Source organism: Lasioglossum baleicum, chromosome 17 (genome assembly GCF_051020765.1).
Source record: "Lasioglossum baleicum chromosome 17, iyLasBale1, whole genome shotgun sequence".
Lineage (NCBI taxonomy): Eukaryota > Metazoa > Arthropoda > Insecta > Hymenoptera > Halictidae > Lasioglossum > Lasioglossum baleicum.
In genome coordinates, this window is record NC_134945.1 from 10908456 (window position 1) to 10931241 (window position 22786).

General features: G+C 36.9%; 3 protein-coding genes across 4 annotated transcripts in view; 2 read left to right on the forward strand and 1 right to left on the reverse strand.

Annotated features, from left to right (window-relative positions):
• Positions 1 to 1121: 1121 nt before the first annotated feature.
• Positions 1122 to 3864, reverse strand: Dbp73d (putative ATP-dependent RNA helicase Dbp73D). Its single transcript, XM_076442240.1, has 6 exons — positions 3555 to 3864; positions 2668 to 3383; positions 2384 to 2596; positions 2100 to 2307; positions 1592 to 2026; positions 1122 to 1532 (listed from the first exon to the last, which is right to left on the reverse strand). Exons 1-6 carry the CDS (start codon positions 3575 to 3577, stop codon positions 1166 to 1168), a joined length of 1962 nt encoding a protein of 653 aa, XP_076298355.1. The 5' UTR covers positions 3578 to 3864; the 3' UTR covers positions 1122 to 1165.
• A 186-nt stretch (positions 3865 to 4050) lies between these two features.
• LOC143217702 (uncharacterized) lies at positions 4051 to 7537 on the forward strand. Its single transcript, XM_076442241.1, has 3 exons — positions 4051 to 4336; positions 4460 to 4604; positions 5721 to 7537. Exons 1-3 carry the CDS (start codon positions 4334 to 4336, stop codon positions 6362 to 6364), a joined length of 792 nt encoding a protein of 263 aa, XP_076298356.1. The 5' UTR covers positions 4051 to 4333; the 3' UTR covers positions 6365 to 7537.
• Positions 7538 to 16768: 9231 nt separating this feature from the next.
• LOC143217699 (uncharacterized) overlaps positions 16769 to 22786 on the forward strand; it is a 30936-nt gene continuing 24918 nt past the window's right edge. Inside the window, exon 1 of one of the 2 annotated variants that reach the window (XM_076442239.1) lies at positions 16769 to 17654. In XM_076442239.1, the coding sequence (XP_076298354.1) occupies positions 17538 to 17654 (117 nt within the window). In that variant the 5' untranslated portion in view covers positions 16769 to 17537. The remainder of the gene's footprint in view (positions 17655 to 22786) is intronic. The other variant, XM_076442237.1, reaches the window with a different exon arrangement.

Here is a 22786-nt window from a genome sequence, read left to right on the forward strand (position 1 = left end):
TCTTTTGTGAAACGTTCATGTACAGTGGATTAAAAGTGTGGAAACAAAACGAAGGAAAAACTTTAAGGCAGGGGAATAAAGCTTTCATTCAATTATTAATGCAATGAAAAACTTCTCTTCAGCTTTTTAGTCGCTTTTGTCTATTGAACTCATATCGGAAATCTATTGCAATAACAATTAATAAACAGGTCTTTTATGTACAGGGTGAACCACTTCAAATACTTCCGGAACTGTCAATTGTATTGAAAAACATTTCGGACGAAAGTTGCATGGTGTTTACGCGAGTCATTTTTCTAAATGGCCGCCATGGGCGACATTTCAAAGTCAACTGTATTTTTTTATAAAAACATAGATTTTTTAACCGCCTCGTTTTTGAGAAAACCGATTTTGAAAATGCAGCAAACACGCGTGCTGTTAGATGGGAATTATCTGACGTGTCCGATCATGACCGACCAATTCTATTCTATTTACTTCCTGCGTATACTAAAGCACGCGAATCCGGCCACACCCTTGTACATGCTTGTACACCTTTTGAAACCATTCAACTTTTAACTGAAACGTTTTTTTATACACTGAACTGTTTCGAAAATATTGTCGAATAAACGAGATTACAAATAGTTTGGTAAAGCATGTCCTATTTAAACTTAAATTTGTAATCCTATGCTATTGTCATGCGTTGTGTGCTGCAACAAACGTGAGTGAAAACAATCATGTTTTCAAGCAACAAATCACTTGATTTGCACGACTATGCTCGCTTGCAGAATTCTTTCTTATTTTCTGTTCGCATTTCGTTGAACTTTGATCAAATTGAACAGCGAATAGTATTTTCAAGAAAAGAAACCACCTACAGCAATAATAGTGATATAATTATGTCTCTGTCTTCATCTTTTGTATATTCGAATTGTGAATAACTTGCCTTCGACACGACACAACTGTAGAGTAACAGTTAGCATACAGTTTAAAGATATCTGTAGAATAAACTGCGGTAGAGAACGAGCATGATGTACAATGCTATTAACTTCAGACAATAAAATGTTATTATCGATGTTACCTTATCAACTGTCTTTACTCAATTCCTGTGTCCTAATAACAGTGTCTAGGAAAATCAAAAATAAATTCAATTGTACCAAACGTCAATTTATTAATATAACAGGAACAACTGGTTTCACTTTGTAATCTTAGAATGGATACGCTTAGTAGCCTTTGTGCGTTGCAAATTAGTGTTTCTCTCCTTATCAAGTTCTTCTTTTAATTTTTCTACATGGTTAGAATAATTGATTGCATTCGCAACAGAGTCTAATTCGAGTTTTTCAATGTTTGGCACCACTTTATGAGCATTTGACAACACGTGCTTGAAAATTCCCACTTGTTTTGCTGTCAGGATTGATATCGCTGTACCAAGCTTGCCTGCACGACCTGTTCGCCCTGCTCTATGAATATAACCCTTAATATGCTTAGGAAGATCGTAAGACACAACCAGTTGTACATCTGGAATGTCCACGCCTCTTGCTAGGGCATCGGAGCTCACAAGCCTGGAAAAACCACAAATGAAATACACAGAAATATAAATACAATAATTTTAAACACATACACTTGAATGTCTCCGTTAGTAAATTTGTTGAGCACAGTTTCTCGTTGCTTTGACATCAGCTGGGCAGAAAGTTCTCCAATTTGTATGTTCCTTTCTGAGAGAAACGACTGAAGCAAAACTGTCAGCCGGTGTGCAGTGTCTCCAGAATTTGTGAAAATTAGTGTTTTAGGGACTGAATTACTCCTCAGCAACACCTCGTACACTGCCACTGGCTTGTGTTCTGCCGAACACTCCACTGCAAGCTCTGTTAACTCTTCGGGACTTGTGTACCGACCTATGAAATCGCCTACTTCTTTGTCTAGGTTTACATCCTCATCTTTGTCTGATACCAAAACAGATGTAAACAGTATTGGTTGGAACAGACCCAAGCGATTCAGTTTTTCGGGGTCTTGAGAAAGCGTAGCGCTGAATAATAGTTTCTGTGCTGGAATTTTGCTGTTCAAGAAGTGAATAGTTTAGAAATTGAAATGAATTTTCAATGGGTAAACGTGGTAGCGAAGCGACTAACCAATGACGTAGATTATACAGGTTTAATTTTGGAGCATGATGATGTTCAGGGAGATATTCGAGCCAATCTGCAGCTCTGTCTGCCTCATCAATAATAAGAAATCTGAGATCGGCGAAAGAAAATCCTGGCGTTTTTAATATGTGGTCCGTTAAACGCCCTGTTGTAGCAACAACTATGTCTACTACAGACATATATTCTCCTTTACAAGCTTAACACAGAAGTAAAATGATTTTTGTAGAATAAAGTGACTTACAATGACTTTTCACTGTGTTTAGAATACATACTTTTCTTCAGAATACTACTCTGTTCCTGCTGAAACGATGATGCGCCAGAAAGCAGAGCAACCTTGAGACTCGTATGGGACGTGTACATAACTGCGACCTTGTAAACCTGCGCTGCTAATTCCTGCGATGGTAAAACAATTAAGCAACGCACCTTCGGCACCAATCGAGATTGCAATATTTGCACAACTGGTAAAATATATGCTAAAGTTTTTCCTGTAAATATTAATATTATAATAGTAACAGGAGATATTATACTGCAACAAATAAATTAAATAATCATATACCGCTGCCAGTGGGAGCAGACACGCATGTATCGCGTAACCACCATCCATGCTTCCTGTCTTCATTACATTTCAGCAACCAAGAAAGCATGCTTGCTTGAACAGGAAATAATTTGCCGATACCGTTATTTCTCAAAACTTCAACTAACTTAGAATCTAGAACGGTACTAAATTTTTCTAAGCTCGGTCCGCTATTTAATTCCATTGAAATAACTTCTGGATTGGCCAACCAGTCTGGCAATACCCTCTTCACTTCAAGTTTCTTTCTCTTAGTCTTTGCGCCCAGAATCGTAAAGTCGTTCTGTTGTACCGATACTTGTTCTTGTACCTTATTCGAGTCAATAGCAGATGATTCATTGATTTGGTCACTTACACCATCATTTTCTGCATCTTTACCCTCATTTTCATCAATCTCATTCTTTCCAACTTGAACATTGTGTTTTTTCTTTTTCTTCTTCTTGGACGTCTTCTGCTGGTTCGTGGTCTCTGCTTCGCATAGTTCGATATTATTCTGTACAGAGTTTTCGTAAATAGAATCATTTTGTTGTGGACTAGTATCAAGTTTGTCATTTTCTAATTTGTTTCTTTTCTTTTTAGACTTCTTAACATCTGAAGAATTCTCAGTTGCCCTCTGTCGCTTGCGCTCTTCTATTCGTTTCAACAAATCCGATAAATGTTGCTTTTCGTTTTCATCTTGTTGCTCCTTTTCACCTTCATATCTGTTGATGAATGTTGATTAGAAAACTATACACACGAAGGAAAGGCGGATACATTTTTTCAATTAAAAAATATCTGCCAGCGGGAATGGAAATATAACGATACTAATGATTTTAACTATTTATTGCTTAAGGTTAGCTATAACGCTATATACAATTTACTATACAATTTACCTATTTATTACAAACAAATTCATTTGTTTTGACAGTAGCGAGCACGTGTTATAACCGTTTATAGGTTATGTGTCACTGATATTCAAAATTGTGTTTATTTACGAGAAGTTAAACCTTACCCACTCTAATTTATTTTATTAAAATATTATTTACATTAATTTTCTATTATTAAATAGAATAGAATTTCTATTACTAAATATTAAAAAAGTTATGGAATACAGAATTTGGAAAATAACAAATATATCGGCGGCAGAGAGTATATGAGAGTGCTCTGTAGTGCTCTGCTCACGCCCGGGTTTTGGCCGTGCCGCTTTTGTCTCCACATCATGTTTAGCCTGGAACAGCTCCTACATCATCTTTAGCATGGAACAGAACCTACATCATCTTTAGCAAGAAACAGAACCCACTTTACTGTTAGCACATCTGACGACATCTGTGCATCTGTGTCGCTCGAATATTTCTCTTACGCCCTCTAGGATATATTCTGACTGGAGTGAGAAACAGGAGGCCACCAGAGGCCACCGACGGCATTTCGTCGGTGCAGAAGACACTGTATCGTGTTAGCAACAGTATGTACTATGTACATACACATACATAAATACATAAATAGCAGATTTATTTATGTACTAAGTATTTAGTTCGCGGCAATATCTAATAGTTAAAAGTTTATTTACTTTAATTTAGAATGTGATATTTATTAACATTGGTTTTCGAAGTATTTATGTTAATTTTACAAGATTGAAAAGTTAAAAAAAGAAGAAATATAATAAAACGATACAATGGTAAGACAGATTTATTTGATCATGTTTCTATTTATATTTAAAACCTAACCTAACCTAACACAATTTCCTCTTCCTTATTTTAGATTGAAATGTACATTTGTTACATGTTTTATATTATTTTAGCGTAAGAAGCAGGATATCGGAATGGCAGATCCAAGGGATTGTGAAAAATCAAAGGCAGATGCAAGGGATCTTGAAGAATTAGAGGCAGAACTAAGGGATCATGAAGAATCTGAGGAAGAGACGGGTATTCAGGATATGAATTCAGGTAAGTGAGAAAACAAAAGATGTTCTTTGAAATTTTTTTGGGAAGAATGTAAACCCAAATTAAACATAATTTTAGCGTAGGTGTGTTTACACAAGATGTTTTAAAGAAAGTGTGACAGAAACTGTGTCTCGGAAACTGTGGCATTATCGATTGAATTTTTTTTTTAAATTTAACGGGACAAGGAGGCTAATGTTTGCTTGCAAGTGTCGGTAATTAAGCAGATCGGTAGGTTTATATGTACGTGTGTGTATATATATATATATATATATATATATATATATATATATATATATGTATTTAATACAATAGAATAGCAAATGTATCTTTCATACGGTGAAGCGCGTGCGGGACGTGTGTGCGATTGCAATGAGATCCTGGAGCATCCTGGAGACAATAGAGCGAATCGCTCGAACCGTGCGATATCATTACGGCTATGTGCCCTTCGAGGGCAGCACTCGGTCAAACACTGTAGGGACTACTTGCATGCCTACAACACGCACATCGGTATACATATTATAACAGTGAGATATTTTTCAAATAACAGTTAGTTATGCAGAGCAAGCCTGAGATTCTATTTTTTAAATGAACAGCTCTTATGAAACTAAATGATATTTATTGGACACACTTTTTGTTATTACTTGTTACACATAGTTAACAAAAGTTTCTCGAATACAAGTGCGAACTTGGAAGAGAATTTTATGGTATAATAGAGTTGCACACACACACACACACACACACACACAAAGTAATCATTTAATCGCCAGAAAAATGTGATTACATTTACAACAAAAGAATATTCTACGAAAATCTTGGATAGCTCTCTAATATAAATAAACAACATCATAAACAACAATATTTATATAAACAACATCTTGTTTCAAGACTGTCGCTTATCATCACCTTTGAATCTTTGCTTGTAAAAATTTAATTCAGGAAAATTAATTATATTTTCAACATGTGTGTGTAGATTTGGAAAAAAATATCTATTTCGAAACATGTGTGTGTTTGTAATATTATTGAAATATGCAATAAGGTAAATGTTTTGTGCACTTACCGAATGAGGATATACCGTTGTGTACTAATTACTAATTTGATAGAAATACTTTTTGAACACAGGCAGACCGGTAATACGTGTCGACGCTGACTCAAATACAAATACTAGCCCTCGTGTTATCATCGATCGATGTGACCAGCCTCCGAACGATGTCTCCGAAGGACTCGTCGAAAGTGCTAAAGTACTGCACCATACTTTAAAATATGTAGGTGTCGGGCTAACTGTAGCTGCTGTAGCTATCGACGCTTGGCGAATTGGTGCTTCTATAAAAAATGATCTTTACGTACGCGATCACCGAAATGAGATAATTACAGAACTGGAGGACGCTATCGAAAGATTGAAGAAAGCTCTTGATAACGAAACGAGTTTAGAAAAGAAAGAAAATATAAGAGATGGTATAGAACGTTTGGAGGGAATTTTGAGAGATGTGAAAAGATCAAGGAAAGTCCCAGTGAAAACTATTAAAGCAGTTTCATCGGTAGCTGGTGCATGGAGTGCTGGTGTGGTAGGAGGTGCTGGTGGAGCGTGGGCTGGCGTATACACAGGCGCTGCAATTGGCTCTTGGTTTGGTCCGGTTGGTACAGCAGTGGGTGCACCTATCGGTGCCGTTGTAGGTGCACTTGGATTTGGAATTGGCTCTGCGATGATAGGCAGTCGCGTCGGAGAAAGCGCAGCAGAAGCAAGTTTGTCGGTTTTCGATGACTGAAACATTTTTCTTTAATATATTAACGTATACATATACATATGTATGGTTGAATATGCCAGAATTCCACAATGTTGATGTTTTCATTGAATGCCGCGGCTGGTACTAGAGGTGCGACTATCGATATCTTATCGATCCCAAAGACTTAAGCTCCTTAAAGACCGTCTACTCTTCGGAATTACTGATTCTGCATAAAATAGCCTAGTATGACGGCGGCGGACTGTATCGAATTGAAGCGGTCAGGTAGCGACTAATTATACAGTATAGTAAGTGGTAACACAAAATGTGTGTGTGGGGAGGAAGCTAGATTTTACAGCGTCGTCAGTTTTAAGAGGGCAATGTAGCCCCGTACATATTATATTTGTACAAATACTATTGATGCTCGCATCGAAAGCGTTCAAGCGGTTTTTTTCCTGCTTCAGAAAGGAAATTCAGAGGAATACATATTCAAGCTTTCAGAGTATACTATTTTCAGTGGTAAATTCAGTCGAGAAATGTAACATGATACGAGTTACATCGGTGAGCCAACAACTGGTGGTGCAATACCAACAGTTTTTCTTTTTTATCGTGTAGAATGTTGAATTTCGGCAATCGCCCACGAAGATTACGTCAATATAATTTAGCTCTCCGCGCTTTTATTTTTATAGTCACTAATGTCATGATTTGTGATTTAAATTTCTATTAATTTTATAACGGAAGAAATTTTCAACTAATCGCTTAAAATTTTCGGGAAAAATATTATTATTAATCATTCAACTGGGTGGGGGGGGGGGTGGGGGGGATTCGGTATTTTATGGAGAACCAGAAAAAAAAATTATTTTCTCTCCTTTTTAGTGCATTTTAATATAAACGTGGTTTTTACAAAGTTTTTTTTATATACGTATTTTATTTTCTACTTTTATATTGTCATCGGAAGCACGCGTGTAGCGTGTATAGAAAATTTCATCAAGATTAGACTATGGGAAGAGGTTTAAAATTGGATTAGAAAATTTAACGCATACAACAATAGCACGGCAAATTAATAGGTATAAGCGTGGTAATAATAATATTGTTTAAGCCTTCTCGAGCATTTTCCACTCTTGCAATTTTACGTTCTTAAATCTAACAATTATATTAAATTAGTTAATACAACCGAAATAAAAAAAAATAAATAATACCATGATGGATTTATAATGATATGTAGCACAGTTACATCAAATACTTTCATCTGAATCTGACGATCCCGTTTCCGTTTGGTTTTTTACAACGGAGTTTCCTAATATCCCAGCGCGGGTTGCAGCCATACCCACTGCAGCACCAACAAGAGCACCGGACGCTGCGCCAGTTACACCAAAAATTGGGCCAATCATAGCGCCAAGGTATGTAGTCATAAGAGTATCGGTAGGAGGGCCCTGCGAGGAAGCTGTCGTCACAAGGAATTTCCGTGTTCGTTTCAAATCGTTCAAAACTGTTTTCAAATGTTCCAAAGCATTGCCTATAGATTTGAACTGTTCCGAACGCTTTGGATCGTCGAGAGCCTTCCTCAACATTTTAATTCCTCTCTTCAATTCCTCGATTATCGTATCTAGATTATCGCGTATACGTGGATCACTCGTGAACGCGGAAACTCTCGGTTCGGAAACTTCGATGGCTGTAGCAGCTGCTTCGTTTAGCGTAACGTCTGCATATTTCAAAGTCTCGTGAAGTAAATTAATAGCTTGTGGACGTGCTGCAGTTATTTTTCGGTAAATGTCAACATTCTGGGTAGTTGCGCTCTGTAATCCAGCTGTGCTCAAAGACTGTTGTTATAAAATCAATATTTCTTTCTTAAATAATAATACACGCATACTACAATGTTATGTATTTTACTCTGATCGAACAGAGTATGTATCCCCATTCGGTAAGCGCCAAGCGCACAAAACATTTTCGAAGCCCAAGTATAAAAATCGTTTTCACAAAACAACTGTAAACATTGTAAATATATTTCCGAATAGATATTGCGAAATGCTATACGAACGTATGCCGAAGATGCACACATGTAGGTCAGCTTCGTAAAATGATTCCCCGTATTATTCTATAATTTTTTGCAAGCAAAGCTTCGAAATTTATTACGACTTTACAAACAAACACTATATACAACTTTTTACTCTTTCATTTTTTACTAATGTTTACTGTTTGCAAGAAAAACGTAGGCTGGTGTTGGCGTGAACGCTAGCATGGCTTTTGGTATTTCTTTGATCTTTTCATGTCATGTAACGAAACTTCTAACGGTATGTATGTACAGTGCGTATCAGAAGTGTTGACGCACCCTATATTATTTTAACAAAAACCTACCCTCTGATGAATCTTTGATTGATTTTTTTTTATCAAATATATGGCACTGCAGGGAAGAATTTTTAGCGAAAATATGGAAAAGGGCCGTATCAGGAGTTTAGACGCACTTGGCTATACACTATACATAATAGGTGTAATACGTATACACGTATCGTATATGTATTGATTATGCTCTCACGATCAGTCAAGTTAGTCAAGTAGACTAGATTTATCCCTAGTTCAGACACGGCGGAAACCGCGCGTTTTTGACCGCGCGGTCACGCGTCAACGAATACATAGACTATAGACGCTAATGTAAATAAGGGTCGCGCGATCGAAAACGCGCGGATTCCGCCGTGTCTGAACGTGCCCTAAGCCCTAAGAGACTCATTCGGTCAGCATCAAGATGGCCGTAGAATTGGTTTGAAAAGAAAAGCGGAAGAAGAGAAGTAAATAAAATACGATCAATCGGTAAAAGTAAAAAGTTCCTCGTTTAGTGCTGTGTTATTGTACTATTACTATTACCTACGAGTGTTATCGATACTATTGTGTTACTGTGCTCTATTATTTGGTACCGCGACAATGGGAAAGTTGAACAAGTTGACGGATTTTGAAAAAGACCGAATAATGGTGGCAGTTTTCTCCGTAGTCACCAAGGTACGAACTACAAGCAATGGAACTGCGTCTAAACTTCTGATACGGTCCTTTTTCATATTTTCGGTAAAACTTCTCGCCTGCAGTGCCATTGTATACATATAGTATATGGAATAGTTTTAGTAGTAATCACATAATTTTTCAAAGTATTCTAAACATACGATAAAAAAAACTCAATCGAAGATTCATCAGAGGGTACAGCTTGTCAAATGTAGCTGTGCGGCCGAATGTCCCCCGCAAGGGGAAACGACCCCGCTGCGCAGTGGTAAATCGGCGGAACTTCACAACGATACGTCAAACACCTGTCAAACGATTCACGTTGCGACAGTTCAGTTAAAAAGTATAGTGACACACAAGTGTATTCACACAAACATATAAACTATAAACAGTTGTTTTGTATGTTTACTGCTGTAAGGAATAATGGACAGTGCGCACTTTTGACGAGGTGTGTACTTTACCGTTCAAAAAAAATGTTGCATCCTTCTCTCGTCGAGTGCGGTCTTTGTTTTCTTCTGCGCATCCCCCTGAATTTAGTCACCCGTACAGCTACATTTGACAAGCTGTATTTACGTCCTCTCTCTTGTTAAAATAATAGGGTTCGTCTAAACTTTTGATACGCACTTATTATGTTTTGTTATCACCTTTGAATGGGGATATATTTTATATCTATGGAAGCATACGTATATGTATACAAGAAACTTACCGAATGATGATGATTTCATTGACATGAGTCCTGCTAGCTTATCTTTCAAGGACATTCTTGTATTCTGCTTTGTACCTTCGATAAATACAAAACAAAGGTAAGTATACGTATGCAGAGTATGCAGTATGCACATTATAATCTGCGTACATAAGAAAGAAGAAATGTGCTTGCTATCCTTTATTCAGTGTAAAAAGAGTAGGAAAGCAATACAAACATTTATTTTATTTTATATTTATCATCCTCATATATTTTGATTAGCTATTAATTATATTAATTAATTGATAGAAATCAAGAAATTAATTATTTTCACTGTTGCTTTATGTGAAAAATGTCGGGTTTAACCGAATAAACGAGACACGTCGAAATAGTGTATCGCTATCAACAAGTATTATCAGTATACCTTCGATACTTGGGATTATGATGAAATTTATAGACACTGATTATATCGATAAGACGTTTCATAATTTTTTAACGGCAAATCTACAAAGCATCCGTGTTTCCATCGGCGCACAGTGGGACAAACCGATGAATTCTGTGTCAAAAAGCAAAGTCGTTTTGGGGCGCAAGTCATCATTTAGCTTATAACAACAGCTAACTTTGTACACCTACTATTTACGTAGTTCGGTACATGGTTGCAGGTTCACAGGAGACTAATACTAGTTAGTACCGTTTATTATTGTTAATGGATTGATAATATTTAGGAATAAATATCTGGGAACTACTCGATTGTCCAGAAAAGTCTCGAGCCTCGAGCAATTTTCAACATTTTTCCATCACCAAAGTTCTGTACGAGTAAAAGAAATTCAATCAACTTACTAATTATCGCCGCGTGCGTTGATACTCGAACGACGAGACCAGCCTTATAAGATTGTAAGCAACTGACAGATATTGCTATCGACCACAGTACTAGTTTATATAGTCTTCTTACGTTGATATACAGGGTGTTTCCTACTTTTCTGATCTACAAGTGAGAATAAGACAAAAAATGTTATACGAAGTTCTGCGGAACAGCAGATTTAAAGCTGAACAATACGGAAGGTCAATTGTGTTTTTTACTTTGCCTGTACTTACGAGATTGTATTTCTTAACGTACGAGGATCGTTAAAAATTTTTAAATCATCGTTTCAAAATTACCACCTTCCGCATTGATACAAACTTGACATCGTTTATAAACAAACTTCATACAATACTTTTTTCGTATTTTCACTTGTAGATCATACTCGTACAATCTTGCCAGAAAAGTAGGAAACACCCTGTACATCTCGTGATATCATTGGATAGTACATTTTTTTCTTACTCCAGATAGTTCTGTTGGGAGTCGCCTCTAGAGGTAGCGGGACCTGGGGCAGGATCGATCCTGACGAAAAGACAATATACGAGTCACGACTAGTCACGAGTACAATACAGGGTTGTTCGTTAGATATTACGTCACCTTGATCCTACGTCGTAATTATTATTCGTAGCGAAAAATGTTGGAATGGAGATTAAGTGGTTTCAAGAGATGGTTCACATAATGGTATCATTCGTTTTTTTTCCATGTGGACGCGTCTTGGACTTTACGAAAGTCACACAACTTTGATTTTTTAAATAAAACCATATGCATTGTATATGTGCATACAGGGTGTTCGGTAACTGATGGTACAAGCGAAAATAGGGTGATTCTGGCTTTATTTTCATTTTCTTTTATTTTTAAATTCAAAGTCGATTTTCTCGAAAACAAAGCCTCGCATGAAAAAAAATTTTATTTTATATTTTCGACTTATTTTTTTATGTGGAATCGCCCCCTTTTCGCTCGTACAACAGAGATTTTGTTCAATTAATTTCAAAATATTTTTTTTTACTTCTTCATTGAGATGATCAAGTCTTAATAGGTCCAACATAATCTCGAGTCGATTGCAACTGTTGGATTTCGTGTTCACAAAATCGCGAGCACAACACTTTTTATAAATCGTAAAGAAGTTTTATTTAACAAAGGTCTACACAGTAGCGTAGTAAGGTTCAAACAGTGACTCTCCTAGTCTCGAATTCGCAAGAGAACCAAAATCTGATACTGCTGTTTCGGCAGCTCTATACGTATATGTATACATATAACCTATTTTGGAGAGGAGAATGTGGAAGGGAATGGGAGGAAGGATGCGTTGTCGAAAGTATGACGTTGCATTATAGTCCTATCTAGTTCTAATAACTTGTAAGTTATTAGGTATCGGGTATACAACACAACAGCAGCTTGCCATTGCTACTTGACGAGTATCTACGGCGGTCTGATTGATCAGTAGTAATCTCTTCGAACGGCTCGAGTTTCGCGATAGGTACGTCAAGGACGTAATGGTCTTTCAATGTCGCGTTCGTAACTCTTTGTACGCGCTCTCCCTTTAACGTTGCTGACCACGGTTTCTCCGATAAATATTCCTTTTTCTTCAGGAATTCGAGGAATACAACCCTGCTGTATTTCAGGCGGATTGATTATATTTACTATTAGTGGAATTGACGTTCTCTTTGTGGAACAGTGGAACCTGCTGTTTTTCGAAAAATGGTATATACGTACTTCCCCATTTTACGTGTTTCGCGGAATAGTCAACATTTGCTTGATGATTTTGTAAGAATTCTTATAAGGATCCTACGATTCCGTTTTGATCTATCGATACTCGCGGCTGCTAACAACATGGAATAATACTTGATGACCTGCTATCCTGATCGATGCCGTCCCTAGGGTGGCCAGGACCTCGGTTTATCGGGACCATGAATTCCTTGATGAGGTTGACTTCCGAACCTGAGTCCACTAAAAGCGTAGTTATTCCTTGAAGATCTGGTCAGAAGTGATCATTATAGTGGGAGTATTTTTGCTCGAATCTAATTGTATATTGACAACCCTTCTAGGTTGATTAATCTTCTTCCTTCATCTTCGACTCTTTGATCTTGACTTCTTTCGAATGACTCGTACCTGGAGAGTCGTTCTTTGTTCTTCTTGACTGTTGTTACTTCTGTCGGTGTCATCTTCGGTGTTCGGTGTAGATCGGCACCGATCTTCATTATGGATTGGCGCTCTATAAGGTAATTGCTCCCTTGGGCGCGCCTCTGTTCCCTGGGGTGAACTTTTTTCGTTTCCCGACCTTTGCTGAGAGTAGAGTACAATCTCACCAGATTCCACCTTAGCTTTGAATTTATATTTAATATTTAATTTTACATATAACATTATTAGAGTAATGATATAAGTATATAAAAAGAAATTCAGAAATAATATATTATACATTATACATGATTATGATTAATTATAATTATCGATGGCTGAACCACCGGACGTGACAATGGACAGAAAATATAATTTTTCTATTCCCTCTTTTGTACCACTTCGTGAACAGTTCGTCAACAGGGGTTTGGGTTCTCTGTGTTCTCTACATTCTACATTGTATATGTATGGAGAAACCTCATAGATACGGCACTGTTAGAGAAAGCAAGCATCTACATATACGAGCAGTGACACAAGCAGCCACTTACGATACGTTATGTACACGAAGAAGATGAAAAGATTCTAAGCGAATGCGATTATGCGCTTTACGCATCTCTGTCCATTCCTCGCTTGTGTGTTAAAAACCCAGTTTTCTTTGGTTTGCCTTTTTCAAAGTATACATATGTAGTGTACTCGCTCACTGAAATGTCATTTGAATAATTTCATACCGCGAAACACATATTTTTAAAAAGAAAACTCGTACATACACACCTAGGTATGTGTTGCTTATTCTTTCTATTTACAATTCAAAATAAATGATCATTGACGTATGCGATAACTACACCGTTTATATTATGCATTTATAAAAAAAAAACACGAGTATATGAAACATGAAATAGAAATGATATGTTAGAACTTTAGAATTTTTAGAAAATCAAATTTTCAAGAGTGTTCCTTTTAAGAGTGCCCGGATATACATATTATGTAGTAGGAGTCACTCCTGTACATTGATTTCTATCTAACTTTTTTTCTACACAAAAGAATGTAATCCGCTGTAATTGTTTAATTAAATAATCAAATTACAGTATTCGCAAAGAGAAATCTCCGGTTTCTAATTTTCTAACGGCACTGACAGCTCTCTTGCATAAATCAATTGAAATGCATCAGATTCCTCCGCGCCAATTCGATCTTATGGATTTCAATCGTAAACACGGAATGTTTATGTTTTTCATTTTAATTAGCTCTTCGAACGAACCTCAGTCTACTTTCTCTATGGATATTCAAAAGAATTCGTATGAAAATGTTGATTGTTTAAGAACTCGATTGCCCGACGCGCGACGCAGCAGCTGTCTGTACAAAAGCGTATAAAACAAGTGAGTCATGAATGAAAAACTGTGCATAAATGATTAATAAATTAATGATTACTGCGCGCGTACCCATTACTGCGGATTAGAATTCGAAGTATACATGCGTACGGAAACGTATCTAAGCATTAAATAAACGATTTAAATAAATCCTGCGAGTACAGTAACAAATAATCATTTGATTTATTACAATTCAAATGAATAAACCTTTCATTCATTTTAACACCGTACTATAATTTTATTCTACAGTCTTGATGTTATTCTTAGGCGATACAAGTAACGTGCAATCGAAATACAAGATACACATGGAAGTAATGCGAGAGTGGGAATCAAGAATCAGGAGCTAAGGTGAATGGTAAAGATTCCCGTGACTCTGGTACAAGCGGTTATTTAAATTTTAAATAAAAAGAAGGAGGAAGAAGGAAGTATGAATGTAAAAATAATTTTTTATATTTTTACATCATTTAATTTGCTGTTAACAGTTGTACATATAATACAATACATATTATGCATTCTATGTTCCTCGTGAATAACTACATATGTATATAGTTATTGAACATATGCTCAATAAGCATTACTTTCATTGAGAAAGAGTCGTGGGGGTGTTATTGTAATCCCAACAAAAACATTCTGTAAACAGGAGCCAAGTTCTTATGGCCGTAAAAAGTTGTGAGATCAAACAGAATACGGCCAAGTTCGTTAGCTTAGAAAAATAAAAATGAAAATTAGTTAAAAAGAACGCTATTTAATTTTAATTAAACGTGATTGATATTTCTAGATGTAATGTTCATACTGTAGAAATATTAATTAAGTTGATTTCATTTTTTAATTACTTCTGTAGAATGCTCAAGGTTTATCAGAGCCTGATAGACTTACAGAATAAAAAGTACGTAATAATTTTAAGGTTAGCTTAGTTCTTCGCGGAAAAAACGCCGAAAAAATCTGTTTTTATTTTTTTTGACAACGGCGCACCAAACCAAAAAATCTGAAAAAATTCATGAACAATACTTATAACAATATACTGCTACTGTAAAAATATAAATGTTGTCACTCTAAAACTTCCATGTGAAATCTGCATTTTTTCGATTTTTTTGAGGTTTTTGATTTTTTACAAGCAGGATTTCCATTTTAAAAATCTGAAACCAATTGCAAAGTATGTATTTGGGTTTTTGACATGTGTCAGATTTTTTTCAGAATTTTTAAACGTCATTAACTAGGGAAAATAGGCCAAAAACTGATTTTTCGTTTTTACCCCATAACTACCCTCCCGATCGAGATACAGGGTTGAAATTTTGCACAGTATGCTTTTTCTTGGTGCTCTATCGAATGGCACATCGTCGATAAAATTCGGCTCAAGGGCATTTTTGACTATCTTATCCGGCTATGCCCTTTAGCGATTTTTGAGGTCCCCTATATCTCGGAACTTACTAATGTTGGAAGATTAATGTTTTGTCAATATTGAGACATGATAGCATTTAACAAGTGTACGAAATTACTTCTCTCCATCTGCCTCCAGTGTCGAGTTATAAGCCTCTAAAAAACGGCTAAGTTGTTTCGTGTAAAAGGAGGTAGTGCAAGAACTTGGCTGGTGCACTACCGTGCACCTAGATAACATAAATGCTGATCGTCCATAAGGATGCAGCAGTAATTCGCAGGGGATCTGCGAGACCCTACTCTTGATGCCAGGTTGCGCCTGGTTGCGTTTAAAAGTATTCAGAAATTATATGTATGTATATGTATATCATCACCCACCAGAACCATCGTTGTTATTGAATGTAAAGAAGACGCACCAAAATCTTTCATGGAAAATATCAGTCACAAGCAATGATATACATACGTATAGTATGCGATGACTTGTGCAGCGATAATGAAAGAATACCGATCATTTTGACTGGTACTTCTCAAAGTGGAAAAGTATCCTACAAGTATAAATCAATGATGTTTCACGCAATGGTATATTTTGTATACCATAGCCGTTTGAATACGACCTAATTCTTTTTTTAAAACTGAATTGACAATCTCTGCATTCTTGCAGAAAAGTGAACAATATGTGTAATATACCAATGGAATGCTCCGATATCGATAACTTTATAGCGATAATACATAGTGATAACGAGATTATAGACAAAGAAAATGTTTAGGAGTCCTCGGAAAGTGAATTGGAAAATATTTTGAATTTGTGTGCCTTCAAGTTCCGAAGATGAATAGTTGTGGGAAGAAATAAAAGAAGGGTCTACCGCTGGAAGATTACCACTACATAATATGTATTTTCAAAGACATATATTCTTTTTCTAAGATAGCGATAAATCAACAAATATTTTGAAATAGCGTTTCGTCTTAACAATTGGTCGTTGTAGCGTTAAATGTACCCTACATATACATAAAAGAATATCATCGTGTAGATCTTAATCACTGTGCAGTGTGCTGTCTTTGTGTGCCAGAGTGTGATATTCGCTTCTTAAGAACAGAGAGATAAAGGATATACGGTAAATAAGGTGGCTCGAGTAATCTAGATTTGAAAAATGGCTTTGCGAAAACGACGAATATTTTCGTATAGATTTAAAAACACAAGATCGCGCACAAAAGGGGTGCACAAGTGACAACAGCTGTTCTCCCATATACCATGTATGTACATAGAATATAAAGTGACAAGCATCGTATTCCGGAGTCCGGAGTTGGCTGTGTTCTGGAGGAGGGAATTTCGCAAGGCACACACACACACACACAAAATGGAAGAAGCCCGGCGAAACAGAAGACAAGGATGTCGCGCGTCGGGGAACGAGAGAGAAACATTACAAAACGCTGTGTAGGAGCGTTGATGGCTGGTTCCTCGCCTCACACGTGGTTCCTCGGATACACGGATTTCAGTCTCACCCACGCACACAGAGACAGACGAGTGCCCAGTCGACGGCGCGGCGCGGCGGCACGGTGTTTAGAAAGTCCGACATCGAGAGCACGATGAGGTACACCTTGGTACCAGAAGACGTACCCATCGGAAAGGTGTACCAGAAGGTTCACCAGCTTGATAAGCGGTGGGGGTAACCTTAAGCTAGCGGTGTCAGACGGTACCGAGCGCTCACTGCTCGTCGATTCGTCGAGCGATCGACATCGAGTGTTCCCAGAATATATTCACCGAGGATTTTTCGTTTCTCCGAGGAGCCGTCGTCGTTCAAAGGAGACTCGACCTGTTCAGTGCCGACGAGGTACCTCAGCAACATGGACAAGGAGCAACCGGATTCCCTGGCGACCGTCGCCGTCGTCTCCGAAAAGATGGCTCAGCCTCACAGCAATTACGCTCCCAGCGAGGTGTACTCTTCCGCAGAACCACCACCGGTGAGCATTCGGACGCGTCCACGGACGAGAAATTTCCGTTAGCATGCACTCTGCGAGAAGGCTGTCGTCGTCGTCGCATCGCCGAATTAATCGGCCGAAGCGATTCCATTCCTCTCAGAGAGATAATCTCTCCTATGAACGCTGCAAAATTTCACAATTTTCGTGCATTATTTTCAAAATCGTGACATATGTCGCGTACGATATACATAATATTCTTTACTCGACTTTATTCGACTTACCACTTGTTGGCTACTCTTTGCCCGTACAGAACAATTTTTCTTACAGTTTTAATAACTCGTTTCTCGGTCCTATCTCGTCCAAATAGATGCACCGTAGAAACATCGACTTCCCGATATCGATCTTCGCACCGTGATCATTTTGTTAAAAAAACAATAGTATAGCAACAAAGTTGGACACATTTAACGTTACGTTATAACAGAGGACATATACTGATCGCACATGATTTCACTCGAAAATATTACAAAGGTCTACAAAAACGTTAGAAAATTTGTCGTGGTTGAATCTACTGTAGATTTCAAGATTGCAGCTTCCCTTTCCTCTCGCGACACCTTCAAAATTCTTCTACAGAAGGTGTACATACCATTCAACTTTAACGTAGTATACCACGTATAATATTACCAAACATACATATCCTTCGTTTCCGTTCCATAAAAAGACCGAAAAGAATCGTAGATTCAAATATACGTTTTTACAGAACTTTGATCTAAATAGAATAGTCATATTGGATAAAAACATCTTGTAAGATTATGAACCATGGCATGTGAAAGTACAAGAGGTCTCGAGCTTCAAAACGAGCTCAGGTTTATCGCGTTGTACGTATAATACTATACTATTCTTTTTTGCAAAATTGTCAAATATCGAAAATTTTTCAAGGATCAGTAATTTAGTGGTCAAATGAGTTGTAAATTATAGTTTCCTCGGATGAGTAGAAATCTCAAAATAATGATCATTTTCGGTGTATAATACTACATATTCACCTATATCAGGTTGCTAGATATGAGATGTTCAACCTATAAAATTTTGTAAAATGTCATTGCATATAAAACATTTTGTAAGAAAAATAGAGCGTTCATTTTGTACTAAAAAATGCGTCTTTTACAAATAAAATTTCTTGGTTAAGCTTTTTAATAACAATTATTTCCATTGCATTTGAAGTTGTTGCATATGAAATGTGGGTTCATATACATACATACATAGAGCCAAACTTACGCGTTGTTTTTCAGAAGAGATACTTTTGTGTGCGTGAATAGCTACAACATGGGCCACACTAAAGTCCAAAACCAGTTCTTTCAGGTCCCACACTTTGAGATCCAAGTGTGGAAGATTCCTGGAGGTCTCTATCCGTTTAAAAAATCCTCTTGTCAGATTCTCTTGTTTAGATTTTTACTATAAATATTATTCATTTTCTAGAGTCAAGTGTTTCTGTCTAAATAGATGAAAATATTTCCGGTCACAATGGAGCAACAATAATATTCATTTCATGATAAAATTTTGCCATGATCTGAAACGCTTCGAATCGAGAGCGTCAGTCGAGTGAGACTCTTTTTACAAAAGAGCGCGGAAATCCGTGCGACGTACTTCCGTGAAAGTTTCTGAACAAGTTTAATTGCACATATATAGGTAGGTACGTACTCTCGTGCGGTGCCTGTTTATCCACTTTGATCGATTTGAAACCGACCGACAGAAATAAAAAGAGCAATCTGTCGGGAAAAGAAGCATTGTCGTTTTAAACAGAAACACGCGTCGTTTCTTAACGCAAATTACTACAATGTTTTCCATAGAAACTTTATGTAACGAGAGAAACTTGCCGCAAAATTGTTTATAACAAAGAAAATTGTTGGTAAAGTTGTTTTTTTACATCAACACCTTCTACTCATCCAGAAAAGAAAACGTTTAAGAGAAGCCACATGTGTCGCAACCAAATAGTTACCGAGATATAAGCTGTTAAAGTTATACGTATAGACAAAAGCCTACTACATACATACATACTTACTACAGTCCACCCGATCGTGTCGATGAGACAGAATATGTAATACGTAGTGTGCGTGCCTCGAGCAAACGAAAGGGACATTCGTCGTTAGGCCCGTACCAAGTGATCGTATCCCTGCCCATTTGGATCATAAATTTCAAGTTGCAAAATATGAAAGAATACCTCATATCGATTGTTATGAGTATATTAATCCTGTATTATAAAATGTCACCGAATTAGTTAGCGAATTAGGCGATAGAGTTATAAGGGACGTTGTAGCAAGCAAAAGACGCATGCGAATCTTCAACCCCAACAGATGGTCAAGACGTGCGTGCGACGGACCCATCGAAGCGGCGCGGCGAGCGGACTACCCTCATAAATCTCATTATTGACAACCGAAGACAATATCAAAGGAATTTCTGTGACAATTTTCCCCACTTTTCAACCTAAAGCCCTTCCGACACACACACACACACACACACACACACACACCCGTTCAATTAAAACAGCTACATATCCCCACCCATAAATCCACCCTTAACCATTCACGAAAAACCGAGGTGACAACCGCAGTACTATTTTGACCGTGGTCGCGGAATAACTTCTTCCCGTTCGCCGACACGATTTTGGAATATGTGTTGCGTTGTGCTTTCCACTTATCAAGACGTATTCGCGCAAGAGGTAGTGTCCTGTTGATCCGACGCGACGCGACGGAGGGACAGAAGATTCTAAAAAATTTAAAAGTACCTGTACTTGACATTAGTATTTTATCAATAAACCAGGATTAATATTCTTGCGTATCAATATGGATACAAGGTATTCTTTGATATTTTTTTGCTACTTGAAATTTATGATCCGAATATGGGCAGGGAGACGATCACTTGGTTATTTTATTCTGTTTCTCTGGTCAATTGAACTTTCGTATTTTGCGAGCGTGACGCGAGAAAATTATGCAGACGAGGTTTCATTTTCAACGTCGGCCACGCTTTTTTCATTCGTTTGTTTAATATGAAAACCGGAAACTTTCTACGTGCCAGTTGGAAGTTTAACCTTCCGCGGACGTCGAACACTTTCTTGTCGCTTATTTCGATAACTCCTCCTCGTTTCTCCTTTCTGATATGACTGCAAATTCAACGGGATAGATTTTTTCGTTCATCACAATACTGACAACGAGTAGATAGTAGAAATACCAAACGGTCAAAACCTCGGAAAAGTCTAAAAATAAATTTCTTTTCGTAATCGCGAGGTAGCAATCTTTGATTTATTTATTTATTTATTAAGGTCGCGTTAACAACAACGTCATTACCAACCACATTTTCTTTACATGACATTTATCAAGTTTATAAGAGACATATGTAGAGTGGGTAACGAAAAAGTATTCGAACGTCCTTAAAAACAAAATAACTTTTTCATCATTGTACCAAACGACCTGATTTTTTATAATCAATTAGAAGTATTGGTTTATGAAATGATGTGCAAAGAAGATTTTCCAAAAATTATATTTATATTTTATGTTTTAAATTTTAAATTTTCTTTATATTGAAAATTCCATAAATGTATAGGTGTAGATATGTATACTTGCAATCCAGTGATATAAAAATTGTGTTATGTATGCACTCATACCGGCGACTTTGTGCAATGTATTATTTCATTCGTAGAATTCATTCATAAAAAAGGTGTGCACGAGATTCACAATAAACAATTGGTTTTGAAATAGCGTAATATCGACCGGTTATATCGAACGTGTTTGGAGAGTTTAATGCTTCGTTCGCATACAGCCGACTGTCGCGTCGCGTCGTGTCCAAGTTCTGAACACACGGGGGGGGGGGGCGTACCTATGTACATATGTACATACTCGTATGTATATATTGCAGTAATCATTTCATCATGCGACCATCCTACCATTATTTAAATAGCAAGTAATTGAAGTAATTGAAACTTGAATTTCCTGCGGCATTATGTAACGTGATAATTTCCTTTATACCTATGTTTATTATTCGAATAATGGTTTTATAAGGGTTTAGGAAATTGCCCAACCAAGTTCATTCCGTGTTACAGTGAATCATAGATGTGGTGTCGTATTACTCTTGTATTTAATGTTGCAAAGAACGAATATGTTACAAACAAAGCTTTACAAACGGAAACGTATTTCGAATCGATTCAAGTAGGTCGTGAAGTACTATTTTGCATAAATTTATACTTTTACTTAAACCGTGCCGTGTTATAATAAGAATTGTCATCAGTCATTAGGGATTATTCTCTCTTTCACATAATATCCATTCTTAACATTTTAAAGTGCAAATCACACTAATTATGGAAATTTTTGTTGAAAATGCATCACAGCATATAGTTTTCTAAACTATATTTACTACAAAGCACACCATGCGTGAAGGAACACACACATATCGTGTTTGTCATTTTTCCATTCTTTTTTCATGCCTGTCATCTTTTTGGAGTTTCAATATTGCAAATTGGTGTTCAAAATGGTTTATGTACAACTATAAGGGTTAAATGAGATAGGTTCTAGGAAAAAATCGCTAAATTGTTGAAATTGTGTTGAATTGCTTAACAATCGGATTGTCCCCTTCCCTCCCCCCCCCCTCACAAACACTGATCTGTATGTATGGTATATACTTGTAATTAGTTAGTTTAGTAATTCTTACATGTAGATTTTGTGGGTACGTAAACGAGAACAAGTACCGTTCAATGATTAACACTATGTATGAATTTTGGTTAAACGATACAACAATGTAAAGATATGATAATAATACCAATAATATCCATCGATAATAATAAATTAATCGTTCCCCTCACTGTGCGGACCATACATGGATTTAACAGAGACTTGATCGGTAAAATGAAACGAGCACTCTAGATGAGATGTGTTACTTTGATGACACTAAATACAAGCATTCCTTATTGTACAACGCACGAAATAATTACTATAACAATCACGGAATATCTCTGCTTATTATTCTGAATTTTGTACACACAGAGCAAGAGTAAGGCATATGGTTCGCGGAAGTCGACACAGCCTTTCTAATACTCTTCCTCCATTTTAATTAGCTGCTACAGGCATCTATACGAACAAAAAACCAAGTCCCGTACAGTTCCTTTTACCGACAGTGAGTCACCTGGCTCG

Coding starts and splice junctions, on each gene's coding strand:
- Dbp73d (XM_076442240.1), bottom strand. CDS start 3,577: ATGAATTTGTTTGTAATAAATAG. Junction 3,384..3,554: donor AATTTGTTTGTAATAAATAG/GTAAATTGTATA, acceptor ATTCATCAACAG/ATATGAAGGTGAAAAGGAGC. Junction 1,533..1,591: donor ACTAACGGAGACATTCAAGT/GTATGTGTTTAA, acceptor TGGTTTTTCCAG/GCTTGTGAGCTCCGATGCCC.
- LOC143217702 (XM_076442241.1), top strand. Junction 4,605..5,720: donor TATTCAGGATATGAATTCAG/GTAAGTGAGAAA, acceptor TTTTGAACACAG/GCAGACCGGTAATACGTGTC.